Consider the following 19,329-nt stretch of genomic DNA (forward strand, 5'->3'; position numbering starts at 1 on the left):
AAATAAATTCCCAAACATACAGTCAACTGATTTTTGACAAGGGGTACCAGTCAATCCAGTGGGAAAAGGAAAATCTCTTCAGCAAATGGTGTTGGAAAAACTGGATTTCCACCTGCAGAAAGATGAATCTGAACCCCTACCTCTCACCTTTGACTAAAGTCAAGTCAAAGTAGACCAAAGATCTAAATCTAAGACCTGAAACTATAAAACTGCTACTGGAAAACACTGGGGAAACTGGGAGATACTGAGGTCGGGAAAGACTTCTCAAATAAGACCCCCAAAGCACAGTAGATAATCCCCAAAATAGACAAGTGGGATTACATCAGGCTAAGAAGTTTCCTCATGGCAAAAGACACAGTAATTAGTGTGAATCCACAGCCCTCAGAATGGGATATTTTTGTAAACTATGCATCAGATAAGGGACTGATAACCAGAATACACAAGGAACTCAGGCTGCTGTTTCAAAAAAAGATGATCGGGACCAGCAGTTAGTGTAATGGCTATGTCGCTGGACTCCCACGTAGTCGACCGCGGTTCGAGTCCTGGACCCAGCGGCTTAAACTCATGCCGGGTGCATGTGCGTGCATGCCCAAGATCCCAGGAGGAGAATGGAGGAGAAGGGATTGCAGCGTGGCCATCCCCCCCCCGGTGATTTCTCGCTTTCTGTCTCTCTGTCTCTCTCTGTCTGTCTGGTGAGCACACGCGCCCTATAGCAAAAACCTCTCAAAAAAAAAAAAAAAGAAAAAGAAAAAAGATGATCAACCCTATTAAAAGATGGGAGAATGAGCTGAACAAACCACTCTCTAAAGATGACATACGAATAGCCAAAAGGCATGTGAAAAAATGCTCAACATCCCTCATTGTAAGGGAAATGCAGATCAAAACAACATTGAGATACCACATAACCCCAGTCAGAATGACTGAGATTAAAAAAACAAAAAAAACCCGATAAGTGCTGGATTCCCACAGGGCTGACTGAGGTTCAAGTTCTGGATCTGGCAGCTTGAAAATCACAACAAACAAACAATTAAATGTAATCCCAAACAAACAAAAAAACAGGTAGTCAGAATCAGGTCCCGCCTCTCAGCACAGGTGGTAGTATACTGAACTGTACTGCTATAGAAACCACAGGGCTGACTGTTGCAGGTCCAAATTACAAGTCAATCTGAAAACATGCACCCAAGATCCTAATGAGGTAGAAGGTTGGGGAAGGGGGTTGCACTATGACAAGACCCTGTTGAAGGAGCTCCACCCTCTTTCTCTCTTTCACATGCATGCAGCATACACATGCCTTCTTTTGTGAATAAAATAAATAACAAAAGAATTTTAAAAAGAAAAAAAAGAATCAAAAGAAGTTGGCATAAGGTGCCAAGATCTAACAGCCTGTCAGCAAAGGAACTGGGAGAAAATCCTACAGAAACTTAAAAAGCACAGGAGTTAGAATATATTTAGTAAAACAAACTAAAAAAGTGCTCTACATACCTCAAGGTTTCATTTGGATAGCATGATTCAAGGGGTTTTTAAAAAGTTCATGGAAATTGGGGCTGGCAGGTGGTGCGGAGGTCAAGAGTGTTGGACTCCCACATGGCCGACTGTGAATTGAGTACCGAACCTGGTGGCTTACTTTCTCACTTTCCCTCTCTCTCTCTTGCTCTATCCCTCTCTGATCAAATTTAAATAAATAAATAAATAAAAGTTAAATAATTCTTTTAAAAAGTTCATAAAATATACATTATGAAAAAAGTATGCACAGATTTCAAAATATTTTTTGTACCGAAAAAGTTGTACTTTAAGGGCTAACAGGCAGCATGGTGGTTAAGGTGCTAGACTCCCACATGGCCAGCCATGGTTCAAGCCCCAGACCTGGTGGCTTGCTTTCTGTTTCCTTCCCTCTCATTCACTCTCTCTCTCTCTCTCTCTGTTTCTCTCCATGCCCTATAAGCAAACTTAAAACAAATAAATATTTTTTTAAAAAATTGGGACCAGCAGATGATGGAATGGTTATGTTGCTAGACTCCCACATAGTTGATTACAGTTTGAGTCCCTGACCCGGCAGCTTGAAACTCAGGCCAGGCCTGTGGCCATGTGCATGCATGCCCAAAATCCAAAGAGGAGAATGAAGGAAATGGGACTGTGGTGTGGCCATCTTCTCTGGGGGTTGATTTCTTGCTTCCTGTTTCTCTCTATCTCTCCGGCAAGCGCACACACTCTATAGCAAAAATCTCTCTTTAAAAAAGTTAATTTCATTTTGTTTTTAAGTTTCAGAACTGGATAGAGATACATTCTACCAATATTTCTTCATTTATGAGCAACCTCTCATTCCTTGCTGATGCTGGGAAAGTGAAGAATTACTATAATGTAAAAAATACATAAGGATTTAAAAATATTTAACTATTACAAAAATAATTGAATACTGTGAGCAGGGTGGTGGCATGGTAGTTAAGGTGCTGAATCCCACATCGCTGACCATGGTTTAAGTACTGGACCTGGTGGCTGGCTCTCTCACCATCCCCCACATCAAATTTTAAAAATAATAATAGTAAATAAAGTTGAACAGATAATTATTTTTTAAGAATTATTTTATTTAACTTTATTTATTTATGTTAATTTGACTAGGGAGGGACAGAGTGAGAGTGAGACAGAGAGAGAGAAGGAAAGTGAGAAAGTAAGCCTCTAGATCCAGGACTCGAACTGCAGTCAACACGTGGGAGTCCAGCACCCTTAACTACCATGCCACCTACCAGCCCCAAACAGATAGTTCTTTTATTTATTATGATTTTTTTCACACGAGTTTTACCAGAGAAAGACAGAAATACAGAGAGAGAGAGAGAGAGAGAGAGAGAGAGAAAGTAAGACTCCAGTCCTGGACTCAAACCATGGTTGATCATGTGGGAATTCTAGTACCTTAACCACCACGCCACCTGCTGCCCACCCCCCCAACACATAATTCTGAAAAATAAATAAATAAATAAAAATAGTCTAATACTGAGCCAGCCAGGTAATGTGGTGGTGGTTAAGGTGGCTGTGGAAATGTCCATATCCACAGACTTGGTGGCTTTGAGTCCTGCTTGGTGGCTTGGAAAATACATGGGGCATGTGAGCATGTGTACCCAAAATCCCAAGAGGAAAATGAAGAATGGCCACATTCCCTGGGGGTGGTAATTTCTCACTTTTCCTCTCTCGCATTCTCTCTAGTAAGCACATACGTCCTATATATTTTTTAAAAATCCAATATTAAAAATTTTCCATAACTTACAAAATATTATGACAAGCTTTAAACCTACCAGTTTAGTCAGCAATACTTCACTTTCTTGTCCCTGGGTTATTGGGGACAGTCAAATCTGAGATTTGATACAGAGCCAATAAAAGAATCATGCTAAAGTAATACCAAATTTTTAGAACATGACAGCTGAGACTCTCTGGCTTCTTTAAATGTAAGAAATTTTAAAATGGTGGGCCAGCCTATGACCTAGTAGATGAGGTGACTGGATAATGTTGTTCAAGTACTGGACCTGGCAGATTGCTAAAGCACACTAGATGTGTATGTATATGTGTCCCAAATCCCAAAAGGAAGGAGAAATGGAGAAGTGATTATGGCATGACCATGCCCCATGGGTTGGGTGTGGGGGTGTCGTGGAGGGTGTTTTCTTGCTTTTCCTCTGTCTCTCTCTGTCTCTCTCTGCATACACCCTCTAACAAAACAAACAAACAAACAAAATAAAATAAATAAAAGTGGTTAGAGAGGCAGTTGAATAATCTAACAAATGCTATATGAACCTCAGCATTGAGAAAACAAGGTCAGGGTCCTTTGTAAGCAGTGACATTACATGTAGTACTAGAACTTTTAGTAGTTGCATAAATAAATAAATTGTAGTTGCATAAATAAAACAATTTAGAGTATGTCTAAATTGGGCATTTCATAACTTTTTGAGTTTCAGTTTCCTTATTTTTAAAAACAGGCATAATGAAACAATATCATAAGGTTGTTTGGGGGTTAAATGAGTTAATGTGTCTATTAAGCACATTGCCTGGCACACAGATGGTGTGCCATCTTTTCCTTTTTATTTTTTTAATTATTTTTTTTATTTGTCAGAGGGTATGTAAGCTTGCTAGAGAGAAAGAGAAAGCTCCCTGCATGGGTAATGGCCATGCTGCAATACTCTCTCCTCCATTTCTCCTTCCCTTTGTATTTTTTTGGGTACACATGCCTAGTGAGTTTCTCAAGTTCCCAGATCCAGGACTTGATCCGCATAGCTGGCCATGTAGGATTCAGTCACCTCAATCACCAGGCCAGTTTCTTTTCTTTCTATCTAAAGATATTTTAACTCTAAAACAGATCCAAGGAGACATATATAGATATATTTTAATTCTCATATTTTGGGAGAAAAGAACCCACATACACACTTTTATAGGTTAGAGTCCAGAAGTGAAAGAAATTACAGCAAGAACAGAGAAAAAGCTTTAAAAAGATTACTTGGAACTAATGCGCATCTTTTTTATGAAGCTTAATCGTTTAATTCATAAGTCTCCTATTAGTATTTAGGCCTTACTCTTTCTACCGAATGTGCCTATTAACTATAATCAAGAATTTTTTTTTCCTTTTTCTAAAAGAGTGGGGTTTAAAAAAGCAAGAAGTCATTGCTTCAGTCTTTTCAATGAAGCTGAAAGTAAGATGATCAGTGAAAATAAGGATTAGGGAAGAGCTGTTAGAGTTCTGTGAAAAAAGAGGCAAAGATATAAAACCACATTTCTTCAGGATGAAAATTGTTATAATTACCAGACAGCCTTAAAGGAATACCTAAGGTTTGAAGTTATGAATTTAAAGTGAGACTAGTCAAGATAGTTTATTTTTTTTCAGCCTCTGTAAAGAGGCAAATGTGCCTGAGTTATACTTAACTCAATGGTTTACATCACGAAGAGGAGTAAGGGAGTTGTGACTATATGCAAATTAGTGTTTGAATAATTAACTAGAATTTAAGACCATTAAAGAGAAAGGGCATCAGGGGATGAGGCAATGATAGAACTGATGAATTAGAGGTCCTGGTTGGGTCAAAGAATTGGCAGATCTGGGGTTTGGGAGGGAATGAGGCCATAACATAGGAGTAAATTCATAATAATCAGATCTAAGATAAACTATGGAAATGAGTGGCTGAGTTCTATGATACAGATTAGGATCCTCAGAAGAAAGAAATGATAAAACATGAGAAACCAAGATTTGAAGGATTAGCTATGGAAATCCCCAAGAATAATGACAGGCATGGTATTAGAGAGAGCAAAGGCAAGTCAGCAACAGTGAGGGATGATCCACCTGAGACACTGCTCCATAACTTGACCTGTGGTACAGAACTGTGAGAAGTTTTACTTCAGAGAGCTACAGTGGAAGAAGCAATGTCATTAGTGGCTTTCTTTCCTTTTTTAAGCTTTATTTCTTCTATTAACAAGAGAAAGAGAAACAGCAAACCCAACAAGGTCTTTTCATTTCTTTTATTTCATTTTCTTTTACACATTCAATCACATTATTTAGCTTACGAAGTGAGTATTTCAATATGTTAACATTTCTCCCTAGTCCAGTTGATCAAACTATAAAATAGCTTCAACAGATAATATCACATTTCTTTGTCCCATTAATGCTTTGCCTCCCTATCTCCCCCCAGCCTCAGCCAGCCCCAGATCATGGGCACCCGAGTGCTCAGCCTACTCAGGGAGCTCTCCAATTGTGAACCCAGAACCTTTCACGAAGCATTGCATTTTACTGCTGCGCCACTCTCTGGCCCAAGTGTTGGGTTTCTGATAGAGCAAAAGGAAAGAAGAGGTAAGAATAAAGGAGACATCTCTTAGAACGTACTGTGAATTTCAGAGGGCACCATCGAAGTCTTTCAGATATTGGGATGCACTGGGAGTAAGAAACAAAACATGAAAAACGCTTTGGGAGTTAGTGTGAGAGATGAGTGCTGATCTGGAAATGTAAGGCTTCTAGCGAGATCCAACATAAGTAAGGATAAAGTTAAAAGGTGATAGTCTTTGTGAGCACAGGTAGATATTAGCAGTGAGGCCAAATTGATAGATAGATAACTTGTCAATGTAAAAAAGAAGATCTGAAAAATTAGTTTTAGCAAGGGAACCAGCAGTTAGCGTAATGGCTATGTCACTGGACTCCCATGTAGTCGACCGCGGTTCGCGTCCCGGACCCGGTGGCTTAAAACTCACGCCGGGTGCGTGTGTGTGCGTGCCCAAGATCCCGAGAGGAGAACGGAGAAGGGATTGCGGTGTGGCCATCCCCCCTGGGGGGTGATTTCTCGCTTTCTGTCTCTATGTCTCTTTCTGTCTGTCTGGCGAGCACATGCGCCCTATAGCAAAAACCTCTCCAAAAAAAAAAAAAAAATTAGTTTTAGCATTAAACATAAGATAACCTTTATACCCTGCTGATAAAGTAGAGAACATATGGGCAAGTAAATTACTATTCTGAGCATAATGGCCCTATTTCAATCCCTTCCTGTGCTGGAGAGGGAACCTGGGACATGTGGCTTTAGTTCCAGGGAATATGTTTACTTTTGACTCCTGTTGGTAGAAGGTGGGCTAATTATTAGTGTGTTGTTAATTATGTTGATTTGACAAAGTAGAATAGGCCTGGAGAAGTTGAGTATTGTTTTCAGCTAATGAGTTCTTTTCCTGACCAATTAAATATTGATACCTGGGCCTAGCCAGCCAAATTAAATTAAAATATTTAGATTTGATTTAATATAAAAGTGGGATCCAGGCATTAGTATTTTTTATGAGTTCCTTGGGCAATTTTAATGTGCAGTCAAGGCCGAGAACCACTGTTCCATTTTACTAAGTAATTCCCTCCCATATGCAATTTGATCCCCTCAAAGTTTCCTCTATGTCAGTACATCTTTACCAACAACTTTTAAAGTTATTCACAATTCCATAGTTGTTGAATGCCTATAAGGTATAGGGACTGTGCTAAGTGTTGTGGAGAACCCTAAAATAAACCACCTATGATTTTTCCCTTATGGTAGGAAGATTAATGGTATTAAATATAACATACACAAAAAAGGTATGAGGGATATGAAGGAGATACCAAAAAAAGCTATAGGAACACAAATTTTGGAGAGTCAATTCCACAAGCATATGCTTCACTGAACATTATCTGACCTTGAAACTCAGATACCACCAATATTGAAATGTAAAGGTAAATAAAACATATTCTCATTTTACCTGGCAGTACCAGTAAGCTCAATAACTTTTTGCCTTTTCAAATCTGCTTCATGTGTGGCTGTTTCACATTTTTCCTCCAATTTTCTCAACTTCTCGCCCAAAAAAAAAAAAAAATTAGTTTTAGCATTAAACATAAGATAACCTTTATACCCTGCTGATAAAGTAGAGAACATATGGGCAAGTAAATTACTATTCTGAGCATAATGGCCCTATTTCAATCCCTTCCTGTGCTGGAGAGGGAACCTGGGACATGTGGCTTTAGTTCCAGGGAATATGTTTACTTTTGACTCCTGTTGGTAGAAGGTGGGCTAATTATTAGTGTGTTGTTAATTATGTTGATTTGACAAAGTAGAATAGGCCTGGAGAAGTTGAGTATTGTTTTCAGCTAATGAGTTCTTTTCCTGACCAATTAAATATTGATACCTGGGCCTAGCCAGCCAAATTAAATTAAAATATTTAGATTTGATTTAATATAAAAGTGGGATCCAGGCATTAGTATTTTTTATGAGTTCCTTGGGCAATTTTAATGTGCAGTCAAGGCCGAGAACCACTGTTCCATTTTACTAAGTAATTCCCTCCCATATGCAATTTGATCCCCTCAAAGTTTCCTCTATGTCAGTACATCTTTACCAACAACTTTTAAAGTTATTCACAATTCCATAGTTGTTGAATGCCTATAAGGTATAGGGACTGTGCTAAGTGTTGTGGAGAACCCTAAAATAAACCACCTATGATTTTTCCCTTATGGTAGGAAGATTAATGGTATTAAATATAACATACACAAAAAAGGTATGAGGGATATGAAGGAGATACCAAAAAAAGCTATAGAAACACAAATTTTGGAGAGTCAATTCCACAAGCATATGCTTCACTGAACATTATCTGACCTTGAAACTCAGATACCACCAATATTGAAATGTAAAGGTAAATAAAACATATTCTCATTTTACCTGGCAGTACCAGTAAGCTCAATAACTTTTTGCCTTTTCAAATCTGCTTCATGTGTGGCTGTTTCACATTTTTCCTCCAATTTTCTCAACTTCTCGGCTGAATTTTCTTTTTGTTTTTGAAGCTCTTGCTCCAGTTTTGATACCTTGTAAAGGAGTCTTCGGTGAGTATTTTAAATTCAATCACAGATTAACATTATTCACACACACGCACAAATATGCAGCCTAGCCCATCATTTGGTTTGAAGACATGTTGTAAAAATCATAGACCAGGAAGTAATGTTTTAAAAATATAAAAGCAAAATTTTTTGATTTTTGAAGTAAATATATTTCATATATATATATTTATTTTTTCTTTTTGCGAATGTGCACTTATCAGAAAGACAAAGAGACAGAGATAGAAAGTGAGAAATCACCCCCAGGGTGTATGGCCATGCCGCAATCCCTTCTCCTCCATTCTCCTCTTGGGATCTTGAGCACGCACACACACGTGCCCTGCATGAGTTTAAGCCACCAGGTCTGGGACTCGAACTGCGGTCGACTACACAGGAGTCCCATGACATAGTCGTTAAGCCAACTGCTGGTCCCCATTTACACATATCTTTAAATAGATGCATCCTAACACTAAAATAGGACTTGTAAGAATTCAACAAAGTAATAAAAGAAAAGCTTTCCTTTTCATTGTGTCCAATTCAAATGTTCTTTCTTTTCTTTTTGAACTATGATCCTTTCATTCTTTGTTTCTTTTATGACAGAAGGCAAGAGCCTGAGAAAGAAAGTAGACCAGAGATGAGGAGAGAACCAGAGAGAGAGAGAGAGAGAGGTAGAGAGAACGTCCCACTGGGACCAACTCATGTGCAATTTTTTTTCCTCCAGTTCTCCATTTTTGTCAGGATCCTGGGCACGTGCACGCATGCCCAGTGTGTTTTTCAAGCCCCTGAAACCAGTATTTGAACCGTGGTTGGCCACATGGGATCTGGCTTCATTTGCACAGTGCTGAACTACTGTGCTACGGGTCTGGCCCAATCCTTTCTTTCTTCACATATCAGCTCATTCAATCAAAGATTCCTAGTTCCCATCTAACTTCAAACATTACAACTTTCATGTGCTCCCAATAAAAGTAGCATTTGCTCCTACCTATTGTTCCTTCCGTTCTACTACAATAAAAGAGATATTCTTCCTATTATGTAAATCAAATTGCTCCTTAGGTGTACTAGTTTCAATTCCTATCCACTTTCTCAGGAGTCTTGACAATCTGCTCTCTCCTGTATATCTAGGCTCTTATTTCACTGTTTTAATTTTATTTTTAAATTTTATTTTGCTGCCAGAGGGTATGTGTGCTCACCGGAAAGAGAGAGAAAGAGAAGAGTGAAAGAAAGAGAAAGAAAGGGCCCCTCAATGGGTGTGGTTATGCCACAATCCTTTTTCCTCCACCACTTAATCTCATCAGGATTTTGGATACGCAAACACATGTGCCCAACATGCTTTTCACACCACTGAGATCAGGACTAGAACTCTGGTCAGCCATATGGGATCTGGCTTTACACAATGTTTAACTGCTGCACTATGAAGCCAGTCCTCCACTGTTTTTTCAAATACTAGCATTTAAACATGTTTAAGGCTTTCCACTGCGAAAAACTTTCCTTCAAGGACCAGTGGATGGCATAATGGCTATGTCGCTGGACTCCCATGTAGTCGACCATGGTTCGTGTCCCAGACCCAGCAGCTTAAACCTCACGCCGGTGCATGTGTGTGTGTGGCCAAAATCCCAAAAGGAAAATGAAGGAGAAGGAATTGCGGTGTGGCCTCCCCATCCCCACCCCCCCGGAAGTTATTTCTCGCTTTCTGTCTCTCTGTCTTTCTGGTGAGTGCACGCATCCTATAGTTACACATCCTATAGACATGGGAGTCCAGCAATATAACCAATATGCCAGCTGCTAGCCCTCAGTTTTTTTTTGGAGAGGTTTTGCTATAGGGCCTGTGCGCTCGCGAGACAGACAGAGAAACAGATAGACAGAAAGTGAGAAATCACCCCCCCAGAGGGGATGGCCACGCCACAATCCCTTCTCCTCCATTCTCCTCTCGGGATCTTGGGCATACACGCAAACGCGCCCGGCATGAGTTTAAACCACCGGGTCCGGGACTCGAACTGTGGTTGGCTACGTGGGAGTCCAGCGACATAGCCATTACGTTAACTGCTGGTCCTACCCTCATTTTTGTTTTAAGAATTATTTATTTAACTTTATTTATTTATTTAAGTTTGATCAGGGACAGAGTGAGAGAGAGGGAAAGTGAGAAAGCAAGCCACCAGGTCCAGGACTCAAACCATGGTCGGCCATGTGGGAGTCCAGTGCCCTTAACCACCACACCACCTACCAGTCCTTTTCTTTAAAGAACTTAATTTTATTCATCATCATTATTATTCAGTTTTGCTCAGGGCACACACGCTCACCAGAGAGAGAGAGATAGAGAGACAGAGACAGAGAGAGACAGAGAAAGCAAGCTGCAAGGTCTGGGACTTGAGCCGTGGTCAGACATGTGGAAGTTCAGTGCCTTAACCACCATGCTACCTACCAGCCCTTCTTTCCTCCCTTTTATAGCCCAACTTTTCAGGGTTTTCTACACTTGCTATATTATTGTCTTTCTCCTCATTTATTTCTCAACACATAGCAATTTGGCCATTCCATAAGAATTGCGATTACATCACCAGTGACCTCCAAGTTGCTAATTCCACTGGCTTCAGACTTTTAATACCCTCTCTGCCCTTCTAAAAACCTTTCACTGGTCCCACGTGGCTGACCACATGGTCCAAGTCCTATACCTGTTTCAATAAAATAATTCTTAAAAAAATTACACAGGACTAGAATTTTATCTGCTTATAATATTAACATAGAATATGTCTTATAATGTAAAATCTTTGACATTAAGCAGTAATTTGTACAGGTAATCAAACATCTATAAATGATTTTTTAAAATACTACTTAATACAAATAAAACAATTTTAGCCAATAATATATACCTGCTTCTCAAGTTTAGATTGATTGTCTTCTAGCTCTCCATTTCTGATTGTCTCTTGTTGTAACATTTGCTGTTGTTGCTGAAGAGTATGCTGCAGAATAACATTTTGCTCAGTGGTCTCTTGAAGACTGTGACTTTTTATCTTTAGCTCTTTCTGTAAACAATACACCTAACAAATACATATGTATTTCTCATTAAGAAGAAATGTTTCAAATAAAAAGCAATGAAATGTCAAAGCTGTCTCCTTATTCCATAATTATCCCCACTAGTTATGTGGGGCAGCTGTACTCATGGCAATAGTTTGTCTTGTAGAAAGAAGGCAGGGTTCATTTTCTGTATGGGGAGGTGTACTATCAATAGAAGGGCCACTTTGGGGCCAGCAGAAGGTGTTGTGGTTAAGATGCTAGACTCCCACATGGCCAACCATTGTTTGAGTCTTGGACCCAGTGGCTTGAAAATGATGCTGGGTGTGTGTGCATGCATGCCCCAAATTTTGCGAGAACAGAGAAGGAATTGTGGTGTGGCCATATGGCAAAAATCTAAAATAAAAAGGCAAAAAAGAAGGGGCCTCTTTAAAAGTCTCTTTCTTGGTTGGTGTTTGTAAATGTGGCTTTTAAAATTTTCCTAAGTGATGAGGTTGTTTTGTTCCTGGCAGAGACACTGAAACACTCTTTTTGGGTGACTAGAATTTTGACACTGTAGTCTGGTCACTATTCCTATGTAACCAGCTCCCAATAAAAAAAAACATGAACCCTGAGATCTAAACTAGGCTTCCATGGGCAGAAACTGTATACATGTTGCTAATTCTTTTTGAGAGAGATTTTTTGTTAAAAACTGTGAGTGCTCAACAGAGAGACAGAAACAGAAAGTGAGAAATCACCCCCTAGGGTTGATGGCCACGCTGCAATCCCTTCTCTTTCATTCTCCTCTCAGGATATTGGGCATGCATGCACACAGGCCAGGTATGAGTTTCAAGGTCCAGGACTTGAATCATGGTTGACCAAGTGGTAGTCTAGTGACAAAACTGAGAAATTTCACTTATTCACTCCATATATTAAGCACTTAAATATAGTGGTCTCCAAACTTGCTTTAGAAGATACCAATAAAGTTATCTAGGAGCACTTATTAAGAAGAAAACAACAACAACAACAAATTGGCCTTTGTCCTAATAATCCAAATCCTAAAAATCTGCCAACAGAAATTATTTTTAAAATAGTATAAACATGGGACCAACAGATAGCATAATAGCTATGTCACTGTACTCCCACATAGTTGACCACAGTTCAAGTCCCCAATCTGGTGGTTAAAACTCATGCCAGGCACATGTGTGTATATGCCCAAAATCCCAAGAGGGAAAAGGAGAAGAGGTTATGGCCTAGTCATCCCCCCGGGGATTGCACTGTCCTTTAACTTTTAGTTCACTTTACTTCAAAAGTAAATAGAGGACAAATCATTTCTATATTATATTAAAAAAAAAAAAGCTTTTCCCAGAGGATTTATTATTTTATAATTAATGTCAATAATTAAGTAGAATTTAGATGATAAAATCTACTTTACACTGAACTTTATCTACTATTAGGCTTATCCAAAGCAAAAGCACTTTTATAATTGCTACTTAAAAATAAAATATAATGCATAGGACCACCAAATGGCATAATGGTTATGCTGCTGGATTCCCCTGTAGTCAACTGCGGTTTGAGTTCCAGACCACTAGGCACATGTGTGTATGTGCCCAAAATCCCAAGAGGAAAATGGAAGAGAAAGTATTGCAGCATGGCCATCCCTCCCTGGGGGTTAATTTCTCACTTTCTGTCTCTCTGTGTCTCCAGCAAGCTTATATGCCCTGTAACAAAAATCTTTCTAAAAATAAATAAATAAAATATAATGCAGAAATATATGATGCCAGTCTCTCCAAGATTTCAGTCCATCTATTTAAATAGAGATATTCATCAATGAAATTACTAATTTTATTAAATATATTATGTTCTTTTTTAATGAGGGAGAAGGGAGGAGGAAGAGAAAGAGGAAGGAACAGAGAAAGATATATACATATTTTTGAAAGGGTCTCACTGTGTCATGATCCTCTTGTCCTAGCCTCCCAGCTAGTGAGGACCACTGGCATATGCCACCATGCCCAGTTTGTTTAGGCTGGTCTGGTAACCAAACTCAGGCCTCCCATGTGGCTTCAGCCTCTACAATGGTGCCCTCCCACTTGCATTACTGTGCCTGAGTGTAAAAATACTCTTTATGCAGAAAACATTCAAGCTTGGGCCCAATAGATGGTGTAATGGTTATGTCACTGGACTCCCAGATGGCCAACCAGTCTTAGACCTGGCAGCTTCATACTCATGCCAGGCATATGTGCATGCATGTCTGAAATCCCCAGAGGATACTGGAGAAGGAACTGCGGTATGCCTGGGGGGTGGTGGTGGGGGTGATTTCTTGCTTTCTGTCTTTCTGTCTCTATCTCTCTGCCGAGTGCACATGCCTTATAGCAAAACTTTCTCTTAACAACAACAAAAGTTAAGCTTATCTACATTTATTTAATCCTATCATGTTCACAATATAATTTTGTAAGAACACATGATTTTATCACTTGTAAAAGCATTTTTAAAAAATATTTCAATATTTGATTAAAATATTTCCCAAATATTCAGAACCCCAAGTACTATTTTAATCATCAACATATTTATTTCACTAAGAATATTTTCCTGAAGAAAAGGCTCAGAAGATTATATTTGGCTTTTTGTGATAAATAATCAACATACAATTTTTACAACTGCTACACTGTGCTAGTGTGCTCTAGGACTATGTGATATGGGCATATTCACTGATTTAAAAGATTAAAACATCTTTATAATGTGGTCTATTATTAACAAAATGGATATACTATGAATAAAATCAAATTTTCTAAAACCTAAATGTATATGATGAAAACATCACAACACTACTGTTACAAGTGTTAAATTGTATTAACCAACATTACAGTTTTCTCTGTAAAACAATATAATTTTCTCTAAAGAGAAATATGTCAAAAGTAAATAGTACTTATATTCGCCATGCCTTTTTAAAAAATAATTATTTATTTATTTATTTAATTCCACTTGTTATTATTTTTCAATTTAACTAGAGAGAAACGAGAGAGAGTGAAAGAGAGAGGGAAAGTGAGCAAGCAAGCCATGAGGTTTTAGACTTGAACTGAGGTCAGCCATCTGGGAATCCAAGGCCTTTAACCACCATGCTGCCTGCTGGCCCCTCCCCATGCTTTTTTTATTATATCAATACACATGAATAAGTGACTTTTTTAGTAAAATAAGTCAATGCATGTTCAATCAAACCAATAATTTAATAGCTATACATGTGTAATGATACACAGTGAATGAATATAAAATAAATAAAGTTTAAAAAATAGCTATACATGAGCTTGCAAATCTTTCTAATTTACTTCCTCCCTAGCCTAGTCATACCTGACTACCACTTCTGATTTCTAATTCATTTTGAGCTTAGGCTTATGTCTCAAGCCATTATGGAAACTGTTCTAAGTTTGTTGTAAATGCCTGTTACTCTAGTCTTTGCTGTTATTTCTTTATTTCTTTTTCTTTTCTTTTCTTTCTTTTTTTTTTTTTTTTTTTTTTGTAGAGGTTTTTTGCTATAGTGCACATGTGCTCACTAGAAAGACAGAGAGAGACAGAGAGACAGAAAGAAAAAAATCACCCCCGGGGGGATGGCCACACCACAATCCCTTCTCCTCCGTCCTCCTCTAAGGATCTTGGTCATGCACACACATGTGCCTGGCATGAGTTTAAGTCACCAGGTCCGGGACTTGAACTGTGGTCGACTACATGGGAGTCCAGCGACATAGCCATTACGCTAATCGCTGGTCTCTTTGCTGTTATTTCTAAGACAAGAGCTAAAGCTCAACAAGGCATGGCCATCCATGTAATAGAGCTAAAGCTCTATTATAAATGCTGCCTACCTCCAGATTCCATCTCTGCTAAATCCAATTATGCTGGAGTAGAATGAAGGAAGCAGCATTTGTAACTTCTAACAAAGAAGTAAAGGAATTCTTCACTAAGATTATTTCTAAGCGCAAATATTTATTGAGTGTTTATTATGTCTAAAGTAAAATGCTAGACACTGAGGATACAGAGATAAGAACTCAAGAAAAATCTCTGATTTAGTATTCAAGAAACTCATCTCAAGAAACAAAGTTGAATTTCTTTTTTTAAAAAAGAATTATTTATTTAATTTTATTTGTTATTATTTTTTTTAATTTTTCTATAGGGCATATGTGCTCAATAGAGATACAAGTCAGAGAATGAGAAAGCAAGCTTCCAGATCTGAGACTTGAACAATAGTTGGCCATAGTGGGAGTCCAGTGCCTCAACTTCCATGCCATCTATTGGCCCAAAGTTGAATTGCTTTTCTTTTTTTTTCCTGAGAAATTTTTGCTATAGGGCACATACGCTCTCTGGAGAGATAGAGAGACACAAAGCAAGAAATCAGCTCCCAGGGGGATGGGCATGCCACAATCCCTTCTCCTCCATTCTCCTCTCAGGATTTTGGATGCACACATACACACACACACGCACACGTGCCCAGAATGAGTTTTAAGCAACTGGTTCCAGGATTCAAACCATGGTCAACTACATGAAAGTCTAGCAATGTAACTTTTATGCCTTCTGTTGGGCCCCCAAAGTTGAATTTCTGAATCTAATTTTAATTCTTACAACTATAAGGACTAAAATCAAAACGGAAATTTTTCAAAGAATTTTTTTACCTCTAATCTAAAACAATTTTCTAAGTGTTATTTATTTTATATTAGAATTACTCTGACTTTAATCATTTATTCTTTTGATTCTCTAAAAATAAATATAAAGTCCCAGCTGTAGTGGTACATACACACTTCTATAAAATGCTATGTTCTGCAGGCCAAGATAATTTGGGAGGCCAGGGTTTGATTCCAGGTCCAACTAAAAGGTTGTAGCATGTGCCTGTAACCCAGGAGACCGAGGCAGAAGAATCATAAGCTTGATGCTGGCCTGAGCAACACAGCAATACTCAGTGTCAAAAAGAGCCAGGTATGGTAGCACACACTGTAGTCTCAGGTGAGGGGATAAGGCAGAAGGATTGTGACAGTGAGATTATGTCTTTTAAAAAAGGGTATTAAAGGAATTAGAATTTTAAGGTGCCTTTTCTTTTCCCCCTGATAGATTTTTGCTATAGGGCACAAGAGCTTGCCGGAGAGAGACAGACAGAAAGTGAGAAATCATCCCACAAGGGGCATGGTCATGCTGCAATCCCCTCTGCTCCATTCTCCTCTCGGGATCTTGGACACGCATACACACAAGCCAGGCTGAGTTTTAAGCCACTGAGTCTGGGACTCGAACTGTGGTTGACTATGTGGGAGTCCAGCAACATAAGCATTATGCAATATGCTGGTCCCAAGGTGTTATATTTTATGTTGCATTGAGATAATGTTTGCTCCTTTATAAAATTAGGGGATGGCAGGTGGTGCAATGATTAAGGCACTGAACTCCCACATGGCCAACAGTGGTTTGAGTCCTGAACCTGGTGGTTTGCATTCTCTCTGTGTCTCACTCTGGTCAAAATTGAAAGAAAAAAAAAATGAATAAAGATTAAATCTTTTTTTTTTTGGAGAGTTTTTTGCTAGAGGGCGCGTGCACTCACCAGACAGAGAGAGACAGAGAGATAGAAAGCGAGAAATCACCCCCCAGGGGGGATGGCCACGCTGCAATCCCTTCTCCTCCATTCTCCTCTCGGGATCCTGAGCACACACGCCACACACATCCGGCGTGAGTTTTAAGTCACCGGGTCCGGGACCTGAACCATGGTCGACTACATGGGAGTCCAGCAACATAGCTATTACACCAACTGCTGGTCCCAAGCTTAAATCATTCTTTTCTAAAGTTTATTTCCTTTTTTAAAAACTTTATTTATTTATTTTTAAATTTGACTAGAGAGGGACAGAGTGGTGGGGGGCAAGGAATGAGGAAGCAAGTCGCCCAGTCCAGGACTTGAACCATGTTGGGCCATGTGGGAGTCCAGTGCCCTTAATCACCACACCACCTACCAGCCCCAATAAAGTAATTCTTTAAAAAATAAAAAAATTAAAAAAAAATTGGGGCCAGCAGATGGTGTGAAGGTTAAGGCAGCTGGATACTACATGGTCAACTACACATTTCAAGTCCTGGACCCAAAGTCTTGAAAATCATGCTGGACACAAATGTGTATGTGCCCAAATTCCAGAGAGGAGAACTGAGAAGGGACTATGGTGCAGCCATCCCCCACAGGGGGTGATTTATGAGTTTAACTTTCTCTTTCTCTATATGTCTCTCCAGCAAGTATACATACCCTATGGCAAGCTAAAAAAAAAGAAGGAAAGAAGGAAGGAAGGAAGGAAGGAAGGACGGACAGACAGAAAGAAAGAAGGAAAGAAAAGAAAAAAAAATTAAATTGGAATTTACATATTTCTATAGAGATTTTAATGTTGGATACATAAACATGTATTTTTAAAGTATTTTAAACATGATATCTCAAAAAGAAATCACTTGAAAAATGCTATATATACCTAAAATTTTAAATTACCTCTTCAGATTTCTTCTTTAGCTTTTTTTCAAACTTTTCCTTGTTTCCTTCCAATTGATTCAAATGCAAGGCAAGTTCTTCCTTACAAATTTCCAGTGCTGAATCTAGCTGTCTGACCTAAGCAGTGGGGAAAAAAAAGTAAAATCAACTAACAATAAATACTCGTATGTTCAATATTTTAAAGACTTTTCCCCTTATTTCTTCATTGCCTCAAACAGTGAATATCTCGTCCTACTTAGGATATAAAATGATATTGCAGAAAAGATTCATTCAGAAAATAAATTATCTATTGTAAACTAAGGAACCAAAGGAGACGACAGAGAATGGGATCCTGATGAATAAAGTTGAACAAGTAGAGAAGGGCATCCCACAAAGCACTCTGAAAGGGAATAATGAAAAGATGGCAGAACTTCAAGTATCAAGAGTATGAACTTGTAGGAAATAAGTTATTTGGGAGATAATACTGAGAAGACGGGCCAGTCGACAAAAACCTGTGGGTCAAATACCCTAAAATACTTCATTAAAAAGGTAAGTAGTAAGCTAGCGGGTGATACAGAGTTTATTAAGGCTGGTTTGAGTCCTGGATCTGGCAACTTGAAAATCACGCTGTGTGTGTGTGTTTGTGTGTGTGTGTGTGTGTGTGTGTGCATGACCAAAATCTTGAGACGAGAATGGAGCAGAAGGGATGCAATGTGGCCATCCCCTCTGGGGTGATTTCTCATTTTCCCTCTTTTTCTCCCTCCGACAAGTACACACGCCCTACAGCAAGTTGTTTAATCCTACTTTTTAAGTTTCCTTGAGAAAGAAAAATGGAAAGTGAGTACAAACTACTGGATTGTTTATGATGCCAAGGTAAGCATATTTTGAAAAGCTGAAGTCATGATGGTTGAGGCAGCTAGATCTCAGATGGCTAACTGTGCAGTTCGAGTTCCAAACCTGACAATTTGAGAAACACACAGAGTGGATTGCATGCATACCCAAAATCTCAAAAAGAGAGAGAGACGGAAGAGAAGGGATTATAGTGTGACAATTTCCTATAGGGGGTGCTATCTTCTCTCCCTCCCTCTGGTGAGCATACATATACTCTAGCAAAAAATAAAAGAAGCAAAAATAGAAAAGCTAAAGTTACTAAGATTTTTTTTAATTTTTGTCAACTAGGTAAAACTACTTTGGAAAAAGCTTCTGTGCTTTGAATCAGTGAAAACATTTTCAGAAAGGTAGCAATGTAATTTGATCAAGTGTTCACACAACTGCAAATGCCTTACACTACCTTAATGCTAAAAAGCAACTCAAATTCGGGAACCAGCAGTTAGTGTAATGGCTTTGTCGCTGGACTCCCACGTAGTTGACCGCAGTTCGCGTCCTGGACCCGGTGGCTTAAAATTCATGCCGGGCGCATGTGCGTGCGTGCCCAAGATCCCGAGAGGAGAATGGAGAAGGGATTGCGGTATGACCATCCCCCCTGGGGGGTGATTTCTCGCTTTCTGTCTCTATGTCTCTCTCTGTCTGTCTGGTGAGCGCATGCACCCTATAGCGA

At 39.0% G+C, this 19,329-nt stretch overlaps 1 protein-coding gene across 4 annotated transcripts in view; it reads right to left on the reverse strand.

Moving 5' to 3' along the window:
• Nucleotides 1-19,329, reverse strand: part of CCDC18 (coiled-coil domain containing 18) — a 139,474-nt gene that overhangs the window by 30,956 nt on the left and 89,189 nt on the right. For all 4 annotated transcript variants that reach the window (XM_006140140.2, XM_014586553.2, XM_006140139.2 and 1 more), the window contains 2 exons: nt 11,185-11,352; nt 8,169-8,311 (listed from right to left, as the gene is read on the reverse strand). In XM_006140140.2, coding sequence (XP_006140202.1) covers nt 8,169-8,311; nt 11,185-11,352 — 311 coding nt within the window. The remainder of the gene's footprint in view (nt 1-8,168; nt 8,312-11,184; nt 11,353-19,329) is intronic.

Source organism: Tupaia chinensis, unplaced genomic scaffold (assembly GCF_000334495.1).
Source record: "Tupaia chinensis unplaced genomic scaffold, TupChi_1.0 Scaffold000023_1, whole genome shotgun sequence".
NCBI classification, from domain to species: Eukaryota; Metazoa; Chordata; class Mammalia; order Scandentia; family Tupaiidae; genus Tupaia; species Tupaia belangeri.